General features: G+C 63.0%; 1 protein-coding gene across 1 annotated transcript in view; it reads right to left on the bottom strand.

Moving 5' to 3' along the window:
- Muc2 (mucin 2, oligomeric mucus/gel-forming) overlaps positions 1–20,180 on the bottom strand; it is a 28,508-nt gene extending 8,328 nt beyond the window's left edge. The window contains exons 1-30 of the mRNA XM_078045286.1: positions 20,105–20,180; positions 19,176–19,446; positions 18,184–18,298; positions 17,034–17,124; positions 16,849–16,958; positions 16,507–16,717; positions 16,177–16,302; positions 15,931–16,048; positions 15,712–15,850; positions 15,413–15,523; positions 15,262–15,331; positions 14,942–15,079; positions 14,698–14,862; positions 14,175–14,269; positions 13,907–14,033; positions 13,375–13,630; positions 13,147–13,199; positions 12,926–13,026; positions 12,427–12,581; positions 12,022–12,160; positions 11,558–11,668; positions 11,296–11,475; positions 10,971–11,210; positions 10,325–10,481; positions 9,946–10,077; positions 9,396–9,543; positions 8,929–8,972; positions 8,305–8,514; positions 995–7,273; positions 239–439 (exon numbers count right to left, since the gene is read on the bottom strand). Coding sequence (XP_077901412.1) covers positions 239–439; positions 995–7,273; positions 8,305–8,514; positions 8,929–8,972; positions 9,396–9,543; positions 9,946–10,077; positions 10,325–10,481; positions 10,971–11,210; positions 11,296–11,475; positions 11,558–11,668; positions 12,022–12,160; positions 12,427–12,581; positions 12,926–13,026; positions 13,147–13,199; positions 13,375–13,630; positions 13,907–14,033; positions 14,175–14,269; positions 14,698–14,862; positions 14,942–15,079; positions 15,262–15,331; positions 15,413–15,523; positions 15,712–15,850; positions 15,931–16,048; positions 16,177–16,302; positions 16,507–16,717; positions 16,849–16,958; positions 17,034–17,124; positions 18,184–18,298; positions 19,176–19,446; positions 20,105–20,180 — 10,369 coding nt within the window. The remainder of the gene's footprint in view (positions 1–238; positions 440–994; positions 7,274–8,304; positions 8,515–8,928; positions 8,973–9,395; positions 9,544–9,945; positions 10,078–10,324; positions 10,482–10,970; positions 11,211–11,295; positions 11,476–11,557; positions 11,669–12,021; positions 12,161–12,426; positions 12,582–12,925; positions 13,027–13,146; positions 13,200–13,374; positions 13,631–13,906; positions 14,034–14,174; positions 14,270–14,697; positions 14,863–14,941; positions 15,080–15,261; positions 15,332–15,412; positions 15,524–15,711; positions 15,851–15,930; positions 16,049–16,176; positions 16,303–16,506; positions 16,718–16,848; positions 16,959–17,033; positions 17,125–18,183; positions 18,299–19,175; positions 19,447–20,104) is intronic.
- Between the last annotated feature and the right edge of the window lie 1,213 nt (positions 20,181–21,393).

Genomic DNA, 21,393 nt, shown 5'->3' with positions numbered 1-21,393 from the left:
GATCTAGTGTCAGGTAGTCTGTCATGGCAACAGAAAGTGGACCAACCACCCTGACCATGCTCACGAGCTGAGGGACCCTGGTCCCTCTTTCCAGCCAGATGTCCCATTCCACCCTTGTCCTCCCACCTCCTGAGCAAGTTCCTGGCTTGGACCTTGCCTGGTCCTTAACCTGCCACATTAAACAGGGATCAGACCCAGCTTCGGCTGCCTAGTGTGAGGGGTGGACGGCCAAACACACCTGGGATGTAGTACGTGTCGTTCAACACGCAGCAGGTGGTCGAAGTGCCCGTCTCCCACGGGGTGCTGGGAGTCTCAATCGGGGTGGACGTGGCCAGGGTGGTCTCCAGTGTGGTCGGCATGGTAGAGGGCCCTGTCCTGGTGGGGGTCCCCACGGTGGTTGTCGACACAGTGTGGGGAGTGGTCGTCGAGATGGGTGTGCCTGTAAGGACAGGTCGTGAGCTGAGGCCATCACTCCTCTTAGGTGCCACGGGGGCCCGACAACAGGACCCAGAGGGGAAGGTGGCCGGCCGGCTGGAGACCAAGGCTCTGGAGGCCACCACTCACACTGTGTGCCATGGAGGACTGCAGGGGAGGCCAAGGTCGGGGCAGCAGCAGAGCTGCAGGAGGGGCTGCAGGGCTGCAGGCTGAGCGTGCCGGCCCCTCCGGCCTCCTCTGCCACGCCAAGGCTCCAAAGGCCCAGGCAGGGAGGCCCAGGCAGGGAGGCCCAGGCAGGCCTTGTTCTACACAGCCCAAGGCTCGCCAAGGGGCTCTGCCACGCGGCCCAGGCACAGATGACGGTCGGGGCTCCCTGCACTCAGGGAGGGTGCTCAGAGGGAAAGGCACGCGGAGCCAGCCTCGGCCTTCCCAGGGCCCACCCTCCTGGGCAGAGCCGGGGCAGCCACCCGAGGCACTGAGCCAGGCCAGCCCAGAGCTGCGAGGCTCCCTGGCAGAGGGCGGCCCTCCTGGGAGAGGAGGGTGGGATGCGTCTCCTTACCTGGTGAGGTTGGGGTGGTGCCCGAAGTGGAGGCCTCAGGTCCAGGAGTGCTGCCTGAAGTCACAGTGGTCACAGGGGGTGTCGTTCTGGGTGACGTTGGGGTGCTAGAAGGCTCCTTGGTGGTCAGAGGGGTGGTGGGAAGGGTGGTGGACTCCGAGGAAAGGGAGGGGGTTGACTGAGTGGTCACGGGGGTGGAGGGTGACGTTGCAGGTGTGGACGCGGTTGACGCGGTAGTGGGTACTGTGCCCGTAGGGGTGGGAACCTCTGTGCCAGTGCTGGTGGGAGTGGGAGTAGGGGTGACAGTGCTCGTAGCAACAGGAGTGGCTGTGCTCGTAGCTGTGGACTCAGTGGTGGTGACAGTGACAGTAGAGGGTGGGGTTGGGGTCTGTGTGGTGGTGGAGGTTGGGGTTGTTGTCACCGTGGGGGTGGGTGTTGGACTAGGGGTCTCTGTGGTCGTGGTGGTGGGTGTAGGTGTGGTGGTCTCAGTGGTGGTGGTAGTGATGGTAGATGTTGGGATTGTTGTCACCGTGGGGGTGGGCGTTGGACTAGGGGTCTCTGTGGTCTTGGTGGTGGGTGTAGGTGTTGTGGTCTCAGTGGTGGTGGTAGTGATGGTAGATGTTGGGGTTGGGGTCTGTGTGGTGGTGGATATTGGGGTTGTTGTCACTGTGGGGGTGGGTGTTGGACTAGGGGTCTCTGTGGTCGTGGTGGTGGGTGTAGGTGTTGTGGTCTCAGTGGTGGTGGTAGTGATGGTAGATGTTGGGGTTGTTGTCACCGTGGGGGTGGGCGTTGGACTGGGGGACTCTGTGGTCGTGGTGGTGGGTGTAGGTGTTGTGGTCTCAGTGGTGGTGGTAGTGATGGTAGATGTTGGGGTTGTTGTCACCGTGGGGGTGGGCGTTGGACTTGGGGTCTCTGTGGTCGTGGTGGTGGGTGTAGGTGTTGTGGTCTCAGTGGTGGTGGTAGTGATGGTGGATATTGGGGTTGTTGTCACCGTGGGGGTGGGTGTTGGACTAGGGGTCTCTGTGGTCGTGGTGGTGGGTGTAGGTGTTGTGGTCTCAGTGGTGGTGGTAGTGATGGTAGATGTTGGGGTTGGGGTCTGTGTGGTGGTGGATATTGGGATTGTTGTCACTGTGGTGGTGGGCGTTGGACTAGGGGTCTCTGTGGTTGTGGTGGTGGGTGTAGGTGTTGTGGTCTCAGTGGTGGTGGTAGTGATGGTAGATGTTGGTGTTGGGGTCTCTGTGGTGGTGGATATTGGGGTTGTTGTCACCGTGGGGGTGGGCGTTGGACTTGGGGTCTCTGTGGTTGTGGTGGTGGGTGTAGGTGTTGTAGTCTCAGTGGTGGTGGTAGTGATGGTAGATGTTGGGGTTGGGGTCTGTGTGGTGGTGGATATTATGGTTGGTGTCACCGTCGGGGTGGGCGTTGGACTAGGGGTCTCTGTGGTTGTGGTGGTGGGTGTAGGTGTGGTGGTCTCAGTGGTGGTGGTAGTGATGGTAGATGTTGGGGTTGGGGTCTGTGGGGTGGTGGAGGTTGGGATTGTTGTCACCGTGGGGGTGGGTGTTGGACTAGGGGTCTCTGTGGTTGTGGTGGTGGATGTAGGTGTGGTAGTCTCAGTGGTGGTGGTAGTGATGGTAGATGTTGGGGTTGGGGTCTGTGTGGTGGTGGATATTGGGGTTGTTGTCACTGTGGGGGTGGGCGTTGGACTGGGGGTCTCTGTGGTCGTGGTGGTGGGTGTAGGTGTTGTGGTCTCAGTGGTGGTGGTAGTGAAGGTAGATGTTGGGGTTGGGGTCTCTGTGGTGGTGGGCGTTGGACTAGGGGTCTCTGTGGTTGTGGTGGTGGGTGTAGGTGTGGTGGTCTCAGTGGTGGTGGTAGATGGTGGTGTGGAGCCACAGGGTCTGCAGCACAGGACGTTGATCTCGTAGTTGAGGCAGAAGGGCATGGGAATGACTCCGCCTGGCCTTTGTTCTTCGTTTCTGCAGACCAGTCCTACTGAGAGGTCACACACCACTTCCTGGCCAAGCTGCTGGACTGGAACCTGAGGATACATGGCCGCTCGGCAGGAGATGTTAGCTGCCCAGCCCGGAGCACAGACACCTCCTATTGGTTCAAAGTCTCCTCCTGGCTTGTCAAAGTTGGGTTTTCCGGAGTCCAGCCAGCCAGTCCATTCGCAGTCCAGACAAGGAGTGGTGGTTGTCGTGGTGGTGGTGGAGGTTGGGATTGTCGTCACCGTGGGGGTGGACGTTGGACTGGGGGTCTCTGTGGTCGTTGTGGTGGTGGGTGTAGGTGTTGTGGTCTCAGTGGTGGTGGTAGTGATGGTAGATGTTGGGGTTGGGGTCTGTGTGGTGGTGGATATTGGGGTTGTTGTCACTGTGGGGGTGGGTGTTGGACTAGGGGTCTCTGTGGTCGTGGTGGTGGGTGTAGGTGTTGTGGTCTCAGTGGTGGTGGTAGTGATGGTAGATGTTGGGGTTGGGGTCTGTGGGGTGGTGGAGGTTGGGATTGTTGTCACCGTGGGGGTGGGCGTTGGACTAGGGGTCTCTGTGGTCGTGGTGGTGGGTGTAGGTGTTGTGGTCTCAGTGGTGGTGGTAGTGATGGTAGATGTTGGGGTTGGGGTCTGTGTGGTGGTGGAGGTTGGGATTGTTGTCACCGTGGTGGTGGGCGTTGGACTAGGGGTCTCTGTGGTCGTGGTGGTGGGTGAAGTTGTTGTGGTCTCAGTGGTGGTGGTAGTGATGGTAGATGTTGGGGTTGGGGTCTGTGGGGTGGAGGTTGGGGTTGTTGTCACCGTGGTGGTGGGCGTTGGACTTGAGGTCTCTGTGGTCTTGGTGGTGGGTGTAGGTGTTGTGGTCTCAATGGTGGTGGTAGTGATGGTAGATGTTGGGGTTGGGGTCTGTGTGGTGGTGGAGGTTGGGATTGTTGTCACCGTGGGGGTGGGTGTTGGACTAGGGGTCTCTGTGGTCGTGGTGGTGGGTGTAGGTGTCGTGGTCTCAGTGGTGGTGGTAGTGATGGTAGATGTTGGGGTTGTTGTCACCGTGGGGGTGGGCGTTGGACTTGAGGTCTCTGTGGTCGTGGTGGTGGGTGTAGGTGTTGTGGTCTCAGTGGTGGTGGTAGTGATGGTAGATGTTGGGGTTGGGGTCTGTGGGGTGGTGGATATTGGGGTTGTTGTCACCGTGGTGGTGGGTGTTGGACTAGGGGTCTCTGTGGTCTTGGTGGTGGGTGTAGGTGTTGTGGTCTCAGTGGTGGTGGTAGTGATGGTAGATGTTGGGGTTGGGGTCTGTGGGGTGGTGGAGGTTGGGGTTGTTGTCACCGTGGTGGTGGGCGTTGGACTTGAGGTCTCTGTGATCGTGGTGGTGGGTGTAGGTGTTGTGGTCTCAGTGGTGGTGGTAGTGATGGTAGATGTTGGGGTTGGGGTCTGTGGGGTGGTGGATATTGGGGTTGTTGTCACTGTGGGGGTGGGTGTTGGACTAGGGGTCTCTGTGGTCGTGGTGGTGGGTGTAGGTGTCGTGGTCTCAGTGGTGGTGGTAGTGATGGTAGATGTTGGGGTTGTTGTCACCGTGGGGGTGGGTGTCGGACTAGGGGTCTCTGTAGTTGTGGTGGTGGGTGTAGGTGTTGTGGTCTCAGTGGTGGTGGTAGTGATGGTAGATGTTGGAGTTGTTGTCACCGTGGTGGTGGGCGTTGGACTTGGGGACTCTGTGGTTGTGGTGGTGGGTGTAGGTGTCGTGGTCTCAGTGGTGGTGGTAGTGATGGTAGATGTTGGGGTTGGGGTCTCTGTGGTGGTGGATATTGGAGTTGGTGTCACCGTGGTGGTGGGCGTTGGACTAGGGGTCTCTGTGGTTGTGGTGGTGGGTGTAGGTGTTGTGGTCTCAGTGGTGGTGGTAGTGATGGTAGATGTTGGGGTTGGGGTCTGTGTGGTGGTGGATATTGGGGTTGTTGTCACTGTGGGGGTGGGCGTTGGACTTGAGGACTCTGTGGTCGTGGTGGTGGGTGTAGGTGTTGTGGTCTCAGTGGTGGTGGTAGTGATGGTAGATGTTGGGGTTGGGGTCTCTGTGGTGGTGGATATTGGGGTTGTTGTCACCGTGGGTGTGGGCGTTGGACTTGGGGACTCTGTGGTTGTGGTGGTGGGTGTAGGTGTTGTGGTCTCAGTGGTGGTGGTAGTGATGGTAGATGTTGGGGTTGGGGTCTCTGTGGTGGTGGATATTGGGGTTGTTGTCACCGTGGGGGTGGGTGTTGGACTAGGGGTCTCTGTGGTTGTGGTGGTGGGTGTAGGTGTGGTGGTCTCAGTGGTGGTGGTAGTAATGGTAGATGTTGGGGTTGGGGTCTGTGGGGTGGTGGAGGTTGGGATTGTTGTCACCGTGGGGGTGGGCGTTGGACTGGGGGACTCTGTGGTTGTGGTGGTGGGTGTAGGTGTTGTGGTCTCAGTGGTGGTGGTAGTGATGGTAGATGTTGGGGTTGGGGTCTGTGTGGTGGTGGATATTGGGGTTGTTGTCACTGTGGGGGTGGGCGTTGGACTTGAGGACTCTGTGGTCGTGGTGGTGGGTGTAGGTGTTGTGGACTCAGTGGTGGTGGTAGTGATGGTAGATGTTGGGGTTGGCGTCTGTGTGGTGGTGGAGGTTGGGATTGTTGTCACCGTGAGGGTGGGCGTTGGACTGGGGGTCTCTGTAGTTGTGGTGGTGGGTGTAGGTGTTGTGGTCTCAGTGGTGGTGGTAGTGATGGTAGATGTTGGGGTTGGGGTCTGTGTGGTGGTGGAGGTTGGGATTGTTGTCACCGTGGGGGTGGGCGTTGGACTTGAGGTCTCTGTGGTTGTGGTGGTGGGTGTAGGTGTTGTGGTCTCAGTGGTGGTGGTAGTGATGGTAGATGTTGGGGTTGGGGTCTCTGTGGTGGTGGATATTGTGGTTGGTGTCACCGTGGTGGTGGGCGTTGGACTAGGGGTCTCTGTGGTCGTGGTGGTGGGTGTAGGTGTGGTGGTCTCAGTGGTGGTGGTAGTGATGGTAGATGTTGGGGTTGGGGTCTGTGTGGTGGTGGATATTGTGGTTGGTGTCACCGTGGTGGTGGGCGTTGGACTGGGGGTCTCTGTGGTCGTGGTGGTGGGTGTAGGTGTGGTGGTCTCAGTGGTGGTGGTAGATGGTGGTGGTGTGGAGCCACAGGGTCTGCAGCACAGGACGTTGATCTCGTAGTTGAGGCAGAAGGGCATGGGAATGACTCCGCCTGGCCTTTGTTCTTCGTTTCTGCAGACCAGTCCTACTGAGAGGTCGCACACCACTTCCTGGCCAAGCTGCTGGACTGGAACCTGAGGATACATGGCCGCTCGGCAGGAGATGTTAGCTGCCCAGCCCGGAGCACAGACACCTCCAATTGGTTCAAAGTCTCCTCCTGGCTTGTCAAAGTTGGGTTTTCCGGAGTCCAGCCAGCCAGTCCATTCGCAGTCCAGACAAGGAGTGGTGGTTGTCGTGGTGGTGGTGGAGGTTGGGGTTGTCGTCACCGTGGGGGTGGGCGTTGGACTGGGGGTCTCTGTGGTCGTGGTGGTGGGTATGGGTGTGGTTGTGGGTGTGGGCGTGGTCGTGGGTGTGGTCGTGGGAGTGGGCGTGGTCGTGGGTGTGGTCGTGGGTGTGGTCGTGGGCGTGGGCGTGGTCGTGGGTGTGGGCGTGGTCGTGGGAGTGGGCGTGGTCGTGGGTGTGGGCGTGGTCGTGGGTGTGGTCGTGGGAGTGGGCGTGGTCGTGGGTGTGGTCGTGGGTGTGGTCGTGGGCGTGGGCGTGGTCGTGGGTGTGGGCGTGGTCGTGGGAGTGGGCGTGGTCGTGGGTGTGGGCGTGGTCGTGGGTGTGGTCGTCATCGTGGGTGTGGGTGTGGTCGTGGGAGTGGGCGTGGTCGTGGGTGTGGTCGTCATCGTGGGTGTGGGTGTGGTCGTGGGAGTGGGCGTGGTCGTGGGTGTGGCTGTCGTCGTGGGCGTGGGCGTGGGTGTGGGCGTGGTCGTGGGTGGGGGCGTGGTCCTGGGCGTGTGCGAGGTGGGGCATTCCCACCACGGTACGCAGCAATTCACCCGTATCTCATAGTCATAGCAGAGTTCGAAGGGCCCGGTCACGAACTGGTCTTCGTTTTTGCAGATAAACCCAACGGAGAGGTTGCAGTGTACGTTCTGGCCCAGCTCTTCCCAGGAGAGGTGCGGCTCCGTGGCCGACCTGCACTGGATGTCCTCTGGAGCCTTGCAGACACTGTCAAAGGTCTCTCGGTCACCACCATCGCTGCCGCTGCTCGGGTGGTCCTCGTTGATCCAGTCAGTCCAGAAGCAGCAGGGCTCTAGAAGCAACCCCCCCCAGTGGTTATTTGCATCTGGGCAGAGGCACCTTCAAGGTCTCCATGCCCCGAAGGGCTTGGGACCTCCATGACCATCCTGTCACCACTAAAGGACCAGTTTGCAGGACAGGGCTTAAACGGACTTCACCCTCATTTTACAACATAATATTGAGGCCCAGAGGGCAGAGGCCACCCCGGGCCATGTCTGGGTCTGTACAGGCTCAAACCTTGAAGCTTCAGGTAGGCACCCCTTCCGCAGCTGTTCCAAACCCTAGTGTCAAAAGCGGGGGGCTGTGGTTGTGGCTCAGGGTACAGCGCTCACCTAGCACGTGGAGGCACTGAGTTCGATCCTCAGCGCCACATAAAAATAAATAAAAGTACTGTGTCTGACTACAACTAAAAAAAAAGAAAATTTAAAAAGGAACAAAAGGAGGACCTGTAGAGCCACAGCTCCAGGAAGGGGGAGTATGGACAGGCCTTGTCTCTACTCTTGGCCAACCGCAGGGTCCCTCACGCAGGTCCAGCCCCTCCTCACTAGTCCCTGGCCTGAGCAGACAGTAAAGTTGCCAAAACACACCATCACTGGTCCTTAAGCAGATAAGCCCACCAGCCTCGCAGGCCCCAAGCAGTCTCCTGGGGGTTCTATAGATTTTGCTCATCTTGGCCCTGTTTGTCACTGTGACACATTGCAGCGTCACTTACTTGAAGCTGAGGGAACTGCAATAGAGAGGGGAAGGGTCTCGTTACCCAGGCCGAGACCCTTTAACTCTCTTCACTTTTCAGTGTGCCTTCCTGTGTCTTGTCACACCCTGGTGGTTTGTCCAGTGTGTCCATGATTTTGACCACAACAAACAGGAATTTAAGGAAGTCCTCTGATTAGGCCTTAAGGGCATCTTTGCAGGGACACAGGCACATGGATGTTACCTTATCTGGCAGCTGATCTGCAGACAGAAGCTGGCCACCCAGGCCACCAGGCTGCTGGGGAAAGGCAAGGTCCCCAGCAGAGATCCGCGGCCATGGGGCCTCACCTGAGCTGGTGAAGGGGGTGGTGGTGGTGGTGGTGGTGGTGGTGGTGGTGGTGGGGACAGAGGAGGTGGTGGGGACAGAGGTGGTGGAGGAAGTCGGCGTGGACGGGGGTGCCGTGGTACTTTCACAGACGGTGAAGCGCCTCTCCACTGTCCCATTGGGGCCACAGAACTCCCAGTAGCAGAAGACACCGTCCTGAGTCTTGTTGAGAATCTTCCCTGGGGGAGAAGGAGACCAGCCATCAGCGCGGCAGGTGGAGGCAGACTCACTCCCCAGCGCTGCCTGGCAGGTCACACCTGAGGAGACACTGGGTGCCCCCAGTTCCACAAGTGCCCCAGCAGGACCCCTTTCCTGGATCTCCTCCCCTTGAAGAAGGGGCCTCATCAGAACATAGGGGACCCAGAGGGGAGGGGCAGCAGATGTTCACCCTGAGGCACCGGCTCCCATAAGAAGGGACTCGACGTGTCACAGGAGCCCATGGGCTGCTGCACAGCAGAGCAGGCCTGAACATGTCTGGGCACCAAACAGGTAGAACCCAAGAGGACAGCCCCACGCAGGCCAGGCCCATGGATTCAGGGACGGGGCAGGCTGCAGGCTTCCTGCCGCAGAGGTAGCAACAAAGGACAGCTTACCTTCCTCCGGGTGGCAGACCACATGTGAGGAGTCAGTGCACACACTGCAAAGCAAGCACAGTGGCTGCAGGCCTTCTGCCCCTCCCTCCAGGCCTGCTCCCAGTGCAGACCCTGTCCCCAAAACCAGCTCCAGAGGAGCCCCACCCATCAGGTTCTAAATGCGGGCAGAGGCACGGGACAGGTAAGATGGGAAAAGCTGGAACAGGCAGGTGACATTCATGTGCATGAGTGACTGCGTGCACCTGCGGGACTGTGTCCATGCATGAGTACAGGCACGCACTCTGTGTGTGGACGTGTGTGTATGAGATGCATGTGGCTGTGTGCGCACGCATGGGTATGTGCACCTGCATGGAGCAGCATGGGATTGTGTGTGTGTGCAGGCATGTGTGTGCTTGTTGTTTGTGTGTGTGGCGTGCCTGTGTGTGCACTGAGCCCCTGCCTGCCCCTTGCGTTGTGGGCTTGAGTACCAAGATGTGCAGATGTCCTTCGTGGGAACCTGCGCTCCAGGGGGGTAGTGGGTGTCCCCAACATAGCAGCCACACTTGTCCCCAGTGACACACTTCTTCAGGTCCTCATCGTAGATGGGCCTGTCCGTGGGGCATCGGGGGTAGCAACCTGGCGGGCACAGGGCAAGGGCTGGACCTCCAGGGAGGTCCACTGGAGCCTCCCCAGCATCCCCACCCATCCGTCATGTCTCTCGGGGTGTTCCTCTGGCAAGGCCAGGGGACAGAGAGGGCTGGGTCTCCCCACCCTGGGGGTCCTCTGCACAACCAGCCCCTCTCAGGGCTGTTAGCTGCTGCTTCTCTGATTCTCCTTGAGGAGGTTCAGTGTAGCCCAAGCCCACTGCTCGAAGGACACGTTCTGCCACAGGTGAGCCTGGCCGCCCCCTGGGCCTCAGGTCTCCAGACCTCAGGCCTCCCGCCAGGGTCCCCCTGGGTCTCCAGCCAATGGCAGCTTCAAGCCCCACTGACGCCTACCAGCAGGGCTACCCCTGCCCCCAAGGCCCTCCCTGCTCACCCTCCAGGTAGGACACAGAGATGTTGGAGTGGATGCCGTTGATGGTCCTGCAGGTTTCAAAGCTGCGGTTCCCACACGGCTCATAGTGCCACTCACACTCGTCCGGGGGGTTGTAGTAGTCACAGAATATGGCTGAAGGGAGGCAGGAGGATGGGGACAGGGTCAGACTCAGCAGGATGCAGGCAGGGGCCCAGACAAAGGTGAGGCTGGGATGGGGGAGTGGGCGGGGACACGTCCAGCCAGGTCTGGACAACCCAGGTCTCACAGTGATCCCAGGAAGCACGGGGTTAATGATATACATGCTGTCACGTGGAGGGGAGGGAGTGCCGCCTGCCCCCAGCCCTCACTGCCGCCCCTGGTCAGGACAGTGGGCACTCACGGCACAGATCCGGTGTCCTCCAGAACACACAGGCCTCCGCCTTGGTGCACTCCTGGGCGTAGGAGGCCACAGCAGAGCAGAAGCACTCGCAGTCGCCCCCGGTGTCGCAGGAACAGGAGTCCTGCACGCAGGCCTCGTAGAAGACCGTGGGGTCCACCTGAGGAGAAGACGTGGTGTGCCCTGGGCCCGCGCTGCCTTCGTGAGGCCAGGACCCTGCGTCTGGCCCTGGTCGTCCCAGGGCTCCAAAGTGACTCATAACTGGGGGTGTCCAAAGGCACCCTGACTGTGCAGCCCTGGGGCTTCGAAGGTCTCAGGATAAGATGGCCATCCTAAAACCGGCCCTGCCCTCTGTTGCCAGTATCTGGGGCCATCTGGTCATTAGCCCCTTACCTGCCTTCCCTCCCTCCATTGTGAGCATGTAAGTCAGAGAGGTATAGGGATGCTGGGTCCAACCAGGAGTCTCAGAGGATCACCTGGTCATCTCCTCATGTGTCCAAAGAGCAATGAGAAAGGGCAAGTACTCCACAGCGAGCCACTCGCCAGAGCTCCCTCAGCCAGGGTAGAGCCCCACAGCGCCGTGACCACGCCCCTCGCCCGGCCCCGCCCACCCTGCTGTGGCCCCGCCCAGGCCCGCAGCCCCACCCACCTTGCTGTGGCACACGCTGAACACGCTGCTCTTGATGATGCTGCACTGCTTCTCCGCCCAGGAGCGGCGGTGCGGGTTCAGGCTGCAGGGGTCCGGGATGGTGCTCACGTCTGGGCAGGTGGAGGCCTCCTTCCAGCTGTTCCCGAAGTCTAGCTCGCTGCTCACCACCATGTGGTCCCGCGTGGTGAAGTCGTTGCTAGTGCGGTCATCAAAGTTCCCGCACAGGCCGCACACAGTGCCCTGTGAGGAGGGAGCATAGGCTTCACAGGCCAGGCAGCTGGGGGGGCGGGCAGCACAGTTCAGACGCCGCAGAGGGGCGGCCCACCTTGTAGGACGGAGCCAGCTTGATGAAGATGGTGGTCTTCTTGTCCCAGATGACGATGATGCCGGAGCTCGCCTCAACCACCAGGTACTGGCCCACTTCCCGCGTGGTGTAGGCCACGTGGTGGCCCTCCTCAAGCTGGACCACTTGCCGGCGCTTGTCCTCCAGCTTCAGCTCCGTCCTCTGCCCAGAGGAGAGGCAGGTCACTAGCAGTGTCCGAGGGTCCCCAAGGGCTCTCGGAACCCCAGGGATGGGCAGCACTCACCCCTATGAAGATCTTGATGGCCTTGGAGCAGGTGACACCAGTGGTGCCACAGGGGACATTCTCAGTGATGATGCTGAAGGAGCCTGTTGAGGAGTTCTGGCCGCAGTAGTCCTGGGGGCCAGTGGGTGAGGTCAGCTAGCTCCAACTCAGACCTGGCGAGGGCAGCCCCTCGTCGGGTGGCTGGGGATAACAGTGGCACCGGGGGTGCCAGGGCTGGGCCAGCCGCCAGGGCTGTCCTGATTACACATGCGTGTGCACACACAGGTACTTCAGCAGGAGGGTCACAGAACTGGAGAGGGGGCTTTACCGTGCCCACCCCTCTCCCAGCCCGAAGCCCAAACCTTGACCAAGTGGGGCCTGGGGCAGAGCACGGGCTGGCCCTCCCACAAGGTCTCCTGCACCTCAGAGCAGGTAGAGCGGGGACCGCGGGGACCGTGGGGACCGTGGGGCAGGGCAGGCCTCACCTGGACAGCCACGTAGGAGCAGTGTCCATCAAAGTCATAGTGCTTCCCATCAAAGGTGATGTAGTGGCCGCTCCCGTAAATGGAGCAGGTGCCGTGGCACAGGAACTGGGTACACTGCCAGCGTCCCCTCTGGCAGGTGCTGAGAACAGGAGAGAAACCTGACGGGGCCAGAGCCCAGGGCCCCACCCCTGCTCAGACTCCAACCTGGCTTAGACCCTGGGTTGGTGGAGACACTCCTGGCAGCCCAGGCAGGACACCGACCAGCACCCACAGCAGCCCAAACATGCCCTGCACCCCACCTCTGCTCCAGGACCAGGGGCAGACAGGAGAGACTGCCCATCGGCTGAGCCAGAGCCACCCCGGCCCTGTAGGACCCGGCAGGGTGCCCTCAGCCAGGCCACTTACCAGGTGTTGTTACAGTCTAGCTTGATCTTGTCCCCAGGGGAGTACAGGTCCTTGTTGTGGACACACGGGCACTCCTCCTCCACCACACAGCCACCCCGGCCATCATCCAGGAGCCCCTCAGGGCACACGCAGCCACTGACACAGTCCGTATGGTACTGGGGGCAGCAGAGGGGGCTTCAGTGAGACCAAAGCTCCCTCTGGGGGGTGGGAGGACACAGTGGGAGAAGCTCTCCCTGGCCCCAGGCCTCTCCCCTCCGGCCCACAGGTGGGCAGGAAGACAGGTGAAGGAGGCCTGCCTAGAGCTGCTAAACTGGCCCCTGTTCCCAGGGGCCCAGAGGCCACCACTTGTGTCAACAAAATCCAGTATCCATAGGATTCGGCGTCCGGACCTGGTGGACAGGGCATAGAGGAGTCCACCCGCTCCCTTCCCCATGGCTCAGCCAGAAAGGCCCCACCCAGCCCACCCAGCCCACCCACCACCACCCTCCCCAGCACGCACATAGCCAGCGACCAGCGTCTGGCAGCTGGTGGGCCGGGGCTCTCGGGTGGCCAGGGCAGTCAGGTTGTTGCAGTCGACAAGGATCTTTGGGGCCGCACAGCCTGTGGGACAGAGGGGCTGCCTGAGCTCACGCTGAAGTGAGCGGGCACGGGTGGGCAGGAGAAGGAGCAGGGGAGCAAGCCAAAGGGCCGGTGGCCATGCACAGAGCAGCATCCACTTACTCTGGCCGATCAGCTTGACCTGCGTACAGTGCAGCCTCCCATTTCGGCAGACACTGCGAAGGAGAGGGGGTAAACAGGGCCCAGGAGTCCTCACTGGGGACAGTCAAGGGAAGCGGCCCCTCCCAGTCCCCCACCCCAGCCCCATCTGCACCCAGGTCTCACTCAGAGCAGAGCTCCAGAGGCAGACCTGCCCCACCCCAGGCCTCCCTGCCCAGGCCAGACACCCACCAGCGCTCCTCCTGCCTCAAGACCACATCCCCCGCCTCCAGGTAGAGGCCTCGGTGGTAGCAGGAGCACTTGGCCAGGGGCACACAGCGGCCCTTCTCATCCAAGAAGGTGTGGTCAGGGCAGCCACAGCCGTCCACGGGCGTGAAGCCTTTGAGACAGTGGGTCTCCCCCTCAGAGAGCGAGCGGCAGGTCTGCTGGCAGGTGGTCAGGTTGTACAGGAAGGTCTGAGATTTGGGGCAGGAGCCCACGTCCTTGTCTGCAGAGAACCAAGGGACCAGAGTGAGGCACAGGAGAGACCAGCTCCCAGCTCCATCCCGAAGACTGTCCCTGAGCCTCGCTCCATCAGGGCAGCAACACCCCTCCAACCAAGACCAGGGAGGGCAGCCGCCCAGGGACGTCCACCCTGAACTCAGCGGCCACAGCTCCTGACCACCCCCATCCCTGGTCCCTGAAGGTGCCCGCCAGGAGCCAGCTGCAGGAGGTGACCCTCCCTTGGGCCACCCGGCTCAGGGCCCAGCCTCGGGGCACTCACTGCAGACGCGCTCCCGCCAGCCCCACAGCATGACGCCCTTGGTGGCGCAGGCCCGCGCGTAGGAGGACAGCGCTGCGCACAGGCAGTCCTCGTTGTTCTGACAGTTGCAGGTGTCGTACTTGCATCTCTGGAAAGCAAACGGGGACGGGCAGTGAGGTGGAGCCCTGGGCCCGACCGGCTCCCTGTGCACTCAGCACACACGCCCGTCACCCACTGGGCACGCCAGGCAGGCTCTGGGCATGGCACACGCATGGGGGAGGGGACCGACCTTGTAATACTCAGTGGGGTCCACGGCCAGGTGGCACCTGCCGAAGGGGGTCTCCGCCTTCTTGAGGAGGGAGCACCAGTGCTCCGCATAGTTGGCTGGGGAGGCAGGTGGGAGCCTCAGCCAGGCCAGGCCCCTCACACGCCCGGGTCCAGCGGCTGGCTCGCCCAGGCTGGAGCAGATGTGGCCCCCAGCCCTGGCCCCCTCAGTCCCTCTGGTCAAATACCCTGGAAGCTCTGGGCAGGGTGCACCCTGCTACCCCCTCTCTCTCCACCCCAAGGGGCCAAGAACCACCTGGTGCTGTGGGGTGCTGGGTGGAAGGCTCACTGCCCTGGCTCCAGGCCAGTCTCTGGACGAGGGGCACCACCCAGTCATCAGCCAGTCACCCCTCGCCATGTCACTTGGCAGGCTGCCAACACCCACCCACCCTCACCCACCCCTTGTCCCACCAGGAGCCCCGCCTGCCCGCTCGCTGGCCGGAGCTCAGGGACGGCAGGCCGTGGCGCCCTGCGGAGCCGAGCCTCACCACTCTCGATGTTGAGGGAACAGGGGTCGTCCAGCCAGTCCAGCTTGTCGTGGCAGCTGGCCTGGGCCTTCCAGCTGTTGGCGAAGCTGGACCCCGTGGCCTCCACCAGGCCACCCGCCGTCCTGAAGTCGTCACTTTCCAGGCCGTTGAAGTCCCCGCAGAGCCCTGAGGGGCCGGGACACGGTTGGGAGGGGTGTGGGCTGGGGGGGCACCTGGGCGGGGAGAGCCAGGCGGGGCCACTCACCCTGCACCTGCCCCTGGGCAGCCTGGTCCAGCGTCACGAAGAGCTGCATGACGGGCACCAGCTGCACCTGCAGCCGCAGCCCGAGGGCCGTGTTGACCACGATGTGGTAGGAGGAGGGTTGGAAGATGGAGAAGCTGGCTGCAAGGAGAGCGCAGTGAGGGCACAGCACCCTGGTGCAGCAGGGGCTCCCTCCACCCACGCAGAGGCCCGCGGGGCCCAGTGAACAGGGACCCTCCCCTGCCGGGCCTCCTGGGCCCCAGGCCCCCAGCTGCCCACATCCCAGCAGGTCAAGCCAACCAGCTCTGGGTCCCTCCCCTCACCAGCCACGTGGGGCAGGGTCACTGCCAGCTCGTTGAGTAGCACGCTGCCGTCCGACTTGAAGGCCACCACCTGCAAGAAAGGCCAGGGGTGTCCAGGGCTGAGAAGGCTTCAAGGACCCTGGAGCCCTGGGGGGACAGGCAGGGCACCCACGTTCTTCTTCCTGTCTGTCAGCAGGGCCACTGTCTTCAGGCAGGTCTGCTTGTCCGTGGAACCGCAGGGGGCCAGCTCGCCCAGGAGGGTGAAGGAGTCGTTGTGGGCGCCCTGTTGGGGAAGGGGGGAGGGTTGTGGCCCAGGGCCGCCCTGAACCCAGGGCTCCACAGTGGCTGAGAAGGGAAGCCCATTTCTCCACACCCTTCACCACCCTAGGGACAGCCCCAGGCCCCCTCTTCTCAAGGGCCAGCCAGTCCCCTGCTGCGAGGGCCCGGGGCCCCCAGCTGCACCCCACCCACCTTGGTCAGGACGTAGTAGCAGTCCCCATGAAAGGTGAACTTCTTCCCATCGAAGGTGGTGATGTGGGAGCCACCCTCCAGGGTGCAGGTCCCAGGGCACGGCAGGTCTTTACACACCCAGCGGCCAGCATTGCAGACACTGTCGGCCATCAGAACACAGGGTCAGGGCTCGGGGACACCCCAGCCTTCCGGGCCCTGTGCCCTGGACCGGCAACTCACCATTGCTCGCAGTCATTGGTGATCTCCTGGCCCGGCACATACAGGTGCCCGTGCAGCTTGCAGTGGCACTGGCTGACGGGGACGCAGCCGCTGCCCGTGAGGTCATCATACACAGTGCCTGGGACAGCACGGGAGGTGAAGTCACCCTGGGCGGCTCAGCCATGCCATTCTCCCCAGGGCGGGGCTGCCAGCCTGGCTCCCACCCCAACTCAGCAGGCACCCTCCCCCCCCCCGCCGAGCACACACCTTCTGGGCAGAAACAGCCGTCCATGTGGTGCTCCTCGCACAGGCTGCTGACCTCCAGGTGTGAGCAGGTGTCCACGCAGGGTGAGCCGCTCTCCAGGTAAACCATGTTCCCGGGGCAGCTCTTGGCTGGAAGTGAAGGCAGCTCCGTGAACAGGCACTCCCACGAGGGCAGAGCCCAGTGGCAGGTGGCCATGTCCAAGGGCCTCAGTCTCGGCCACTGGAGTCACCTGGCTCCCCACAGCTGTGGCCCCTGGGTACTTGGCACAGACACCTTCCCGGGGCTCCCCAGACCCAGGGAGGCTGCCACTGGCTCTGTCTTGGGCCACTTACGGCAGAAGGAGGCCGACCTCCAGTTCCCCGGCCGGCCGCCAGCGTGGGAGCACTGACGGGAGAACTCGGCGAGGGTGCTGCAGACGCAGGCCCCCCCCTGCGGGCACCGGCAGCGATCCTGCATGCAGGCCTGCACGTACGGCTCCAGCGGCAGCCGGGCCTGGCAGTCTTGGAAGGCCGCGGCGGTCAGCAATCTCTCGCACTCAGCACGCTGGCAGGAAGGACGTGGGGGTGGGCAACTGCTCACAGCTCCCCTCTCTCACCCTGCCGCAGGGTTCCCGAGAGCACCCACAGATGGGGGCCCCACCCAGAAACTCTAAGGGCCCCCAGGCTGGGACTCACGTGCTTGGAGCAGGACTCAGGTGCGGGCACCTCCTCGGGGTCCTCGCACACCACCTCAGGCTTATTGATCTTCTGCATGTTCCCAAATTCAATGGCACTGAATGTGATGCCTGGGGGCACAGCCGGTCAGCGGTCAGCAGCTCCACCCCTGCCTCCACCCCACAGAACCCCAGCCCAGCGCTCACCTTCAGAGAGGAACTCCAAGTAGGACTGCAGGCCATTGAAGTCCCCACAGAGGCCGCAGGTGTGGTTCTGGAACCTGCTGTCCAGCTCCAGCTGTGGGGAAGCGGCAGGTGAGTGGGCCCAAGGCCTTGGGAAGCCCTAGTCCAGGCTGGCACCTTAATCAGGAGCAGCAGGGAAGAGGGGCATCTACCACCGAGAAGCAACGTGTTCCGGAGGAAAGCTGAGGGCCAGCCCCCAGGGCCAGACAGCCCCAGGGCCAGGCCACCCCCCAGGGCCAGACAGATCCCAGGGCCAGGCCACCCCAGGGCCAAACAGATCCCAGGGCCAGGCAGACCCAGGGCCAGACAGACCCAAGGGCCAGGCCACCCCAGGGCCAGGCAGCCCCAGGGCCAGGCCACCCCAGAGCCAGACAGACCCCATGGCCAGACAGACTCCAGGGCCAGGCCACCCCAGGGCCAGGCAGCCCCAGGGCCAGGCCACCCCAGAGCCAGACAGACCCCATGGCCAGACAGACCCCAGGGCCAGGCAGCCCCAGGGCCAGGCAGCCCCAGGACCAGGCCGCCCCAGGGCCAGACAGACCCCAGGGCCAGACAGACCCCAGAGCCAGACAGACCCCAGGGCCAGACAGACCCCAGGGCCAGACAGCCCCAGGGCCAGACAGACCCCATGGCCAGACAGACCCCATGGCCAGACAGACCCCAGGGCCAGGCAGCCCCAGGGCCAGGCCGCCCCAGGGCCAGGCTGCCCCAGGGCCAGGCAGCCCCAGGGCCAGGCCGCCCCAGGGCCAGGCAGCCCCAGGGCCAGGCAGCCCCAGGACCAGGCCACCCCAGGGCCAGACAGACCCCATGGCCAGACAGACCCCAGGGCCAGGCAGCCCCAGGGCCAGACAGACCCCATGGCCAGACAGACCCCAGGGCCAGACAGACCCCAGGGCCAGACAGACCCCATGGCCAGACAGACCCCAGGACCAGGCCACCCCAGGGCCAGACAGCCCCAGGGCCAGGCCGCCCCAGGGCCAGCAGCCCCCAGGGCCAGGCCACCCCGGGGCTTGGTGCTGCCCACTGTCCCCACCACCTCCACCCTCCTAAGGGCAACCAGGACTTGGCTGGCGGAGGAGCCCTGCACCCCAGGGGCCAGGATGCTGGTACCCACCATGAGCGCGTCCTCACGGTTCCACATGAGGGAGAGACCAGCGCGGGAGTAGACCTTGGTGTAGGCCTCATTCTTCTCGATGAGCAGCCCAGAGCTGTAGTGTGGGGTGCTGACCCTGCGGGGGCACCACAAGTCACTTGCCAGCGCCTGGCCCCGGGCCCACCCTTCTTGTCCTCTCGGGGTCCTGCTGCCCAGAGGGTACTGAGGCTGGGTGCGTGGTGGGAGATGGGGGATAGCTGCTGGCCAGGCCTCACACTGGGGCCACAAACAGACTTGGCCAGGCCCCGGGGCACATGAGAACACCTCTTCTGGGCTGGCCAGGTTCCTTGGGGCAGGACCAGCTCAGACTGCTCATCTCCTTTCACACTGTGGGCACTGTCCTGGCCAGGGCCCTCCAGGACCCCCGAGAGTGGGGGGAGAAGGAGGCCAGGCCACCCACCCCCCTGCCAGGCCCTCTCTCAGTCTGCCTGGGGCGGGGCTTCAGCCCCCACCCACCCCACCACCCCAGACAGTCTTGATGCCCTCGGGGACCCAGGCCGGGCAGGCCAGGCAGGGTAGGAGCTCAGCTAGAGTCTAGGGTAGGAAACACAAGCCCGGGAGCAGGAAGAGGGCAGGCCCGCAGGTGGGAACCCGCTGGACAGGAAGACATTTAAGAGGGCCTCATTGTCCCAGAGACAATGAGGGGACAATAGCTAGCCAGGGTGGGCAGCTCCTGTAACTCTACCCTGGGGAGCAGCTCTGGCAGCCTCCAGGCTCCCCAGGCCAGGACCACTGGCCAGCTCCAAGGGGAGGGACAGCTAAGGGCTCCCAGGGTGAAGACTCCTGCCAACCTCCAGGGGCCTCAGCAGTGTGTGCGGAGGGAACTGTGACCCGAGTCCACCCTCAGGGCCTTCCCCCTGGCCACCAGCCGGAGCAGCCAGGCCTCACAGGGGCTCTCTAGACCACAGAGCCCTCCCCAGGCTCCGGGATGGACGCTGCCCAAGCCCACTCACATGGCCCCATTCACCACAACCAGTTGGTGGGTGAGGTAGATGGTGTCATCCTTGACGGTCAGCAGGATGGACTCCACCTGAGGATGGCCCCCGCCCTGGCCCTGGCTGCGCTTCAGGTGCACGGCAAATTCCTTGTAGGAGTCTCGGCAGTCGGAGGCGAAGTTGTAGTCACAGAGGCCGGGGAAGCGGAAGACGTCCCCGTCGAAGGTCTTGTAGTGGAAGTCACCCCAGGTGCTGCAGACGCTGTGACCATGGCTTCGGGGTCTGGCCTCTGTGGGGACCGTGGGGGCACGGGGTGAGCCACCCAGGCCCAGGGAGTTCTGCCCCCGTCCACCCCAAGCTGGCCCCAGAGGTAGCCATGTCCAGAAGACCCCCCACTGCAGGAGGACCTCTGAGGCCTGGGTCACGGCCCGGGGTCTCAGCCCCAGGAGCACATCTCCGGCTGCTTGGCCTGGGGTGCGACCCACGGGCGGTGAGGGCCGGGGGACTGTCAGGCACCCTGGTCACTCTGTCCACCTGGTGCAGAGCCCTGATGGAATGGAGGTTCCCTAGTCTTTTTGGCTGAAGTGACCCTTCACCAGGTGGACACAGCCCGTCTTCAGAGGTGCTGCCCAGGCCTTGACCCGCCAGGGCTGTCCTGGGACCCCACACCCCACACCTCGGAAGCACCCCTCAGGTGTCCTGGTGATCTTCCACTGGGCGTGGGGTCCCCTGGGCCCCTCTGGCCAGGCTCTCAAGCTCAGAGGGACAGCAAGGGCCGCAACAATTCATCCAGGCAGGAGCTACTCTGGTTGTCCAGTGTACGCAGTCCAGCGGATGCCAGGCAGAGGGGAGCAGCCCACTCCCAGGCACTGTGCCTGCCCCTGGATGCCTGGCCTTCCTGTCCCAGCACTGTCTGCCCATCCCCTCCACCTCACCAGGCTTCTCACCTCTCTGGAGCTCAGAGCCTCCAGCCAAGGCCAGGGCCAGGCAGACGGCCACTAGGCGGGCCAGTCGCAGCCCCATGGCGGCTCTGAAGGGCACTGTGGGAGAGCACCCCGGCCTGGAGTCTGGGACTTATATGCCCCAGTGGGCCGTCAGAGGGCGGAGGGCAGGGGAGGGGCAGAGGGTGGGGGCGTTGGCCAGATTATCAAGAAAACAGCTGTGGGGGCTCGGGGGACCACAGTGGGAAAATATTGATTCAGGTTATCTGCCTTTATCTTTTTATGACTCCCTGGGCAAACTCGGCCATCCTCAGGATGCAGCAGCCCAGTTACCCAAATGCAGAACACACCCAGGGCGACCCTCCCACCCCTCCCAGCCACCAGCGGACCAGGCCCAAGGGGACAGGTAGGGGCTTTCCCAGCGGAAGCGTGTCCTGGCAGACTCTATGGGCCCACTCAGCCCTCAGACCACAGTCCAGTGCCTCCCCCCCCCCCCGCCAACAAAGTCCAGGATGAACAGGGGCTTTGGGCTGGAAGATCCATGACCAGCATTTACCAGCCTCTTTCATTCCCAGGTCCCCCCTCCTCCCCAGGCAGTGTGGACTGAGGTGGCCACAGGTCCCCAAAGACCTCAGGCCTTCGTCACCCCAGGGCAGCCAAGCCCACCCATCGGGGGTCCAAACTCTGGGGAGCGGGCAGGACTTGGCCACCTGTACCTCCCCGTGGGCAGGCAGCCTGTGAGCTCCTGTGGGGCTGGGGTGAGAGCCCAGCTCGGTCCCTCCCTAATCCCCCCGTTTTCCTAGCCTAAGCCAGTCTCTGGAATTACATGAAATTAGACCTTGGGGAGCACCAGTCCAGCCAGGGACACGTGCCGGAACCCGGTCCCCTGGAGCATGGAGGAGCTGGCTCAGTGCCTGGAATGACTGTCCCCGAAGGAATGAGGCCCAGGTAGGGAGGGTGCCCCCGCAGCAGGCCTGCCCTCGCAGACGCCCCCGCCTGCTGCTGCTCCCCCGGGGATGCATGGGGACAGGGGTCTGGGGGGCAACCTGCCCAGGCTCCCCTGGCCAACCTCATCAAGGCAGTGGATCCGGCTCCAGGGAGGACAGTGGCCTCTGAGGAACCTCGGGCTCTCTGAGCCAAGCCCAAAGCTGGACATTGGCTCAGCACTGCCTGGAACCGTGGGTAGCCCTTGAGCCTACACCAGCCCCAGACCCCAACCCACCGAGGGGCCGGCTCTCGAGGCCACAGAGAGGGAGAGGCACCCACTGGCACCCCCCCCCCCGGAGCAGGAGATA

This window comes from Ictidomys tridecemlineatus, chromosome 4 (genome assembly GCF_052094955.1).
Source record: "Ictidomys tridecemlineatus isolate mIctTri1 chromosome 4, mIctTri1.hap1, whole genome shotgun sequence".
NCBI lineage: Eukaryota > Metazoa > Chordata > Mammalia > Rodentia > Sciuridae > Ictidomys > Ictidomys tridecemlineatus.
This window is presented reverse-complemented; position numbering and strand designations above follow the sequence as displayed.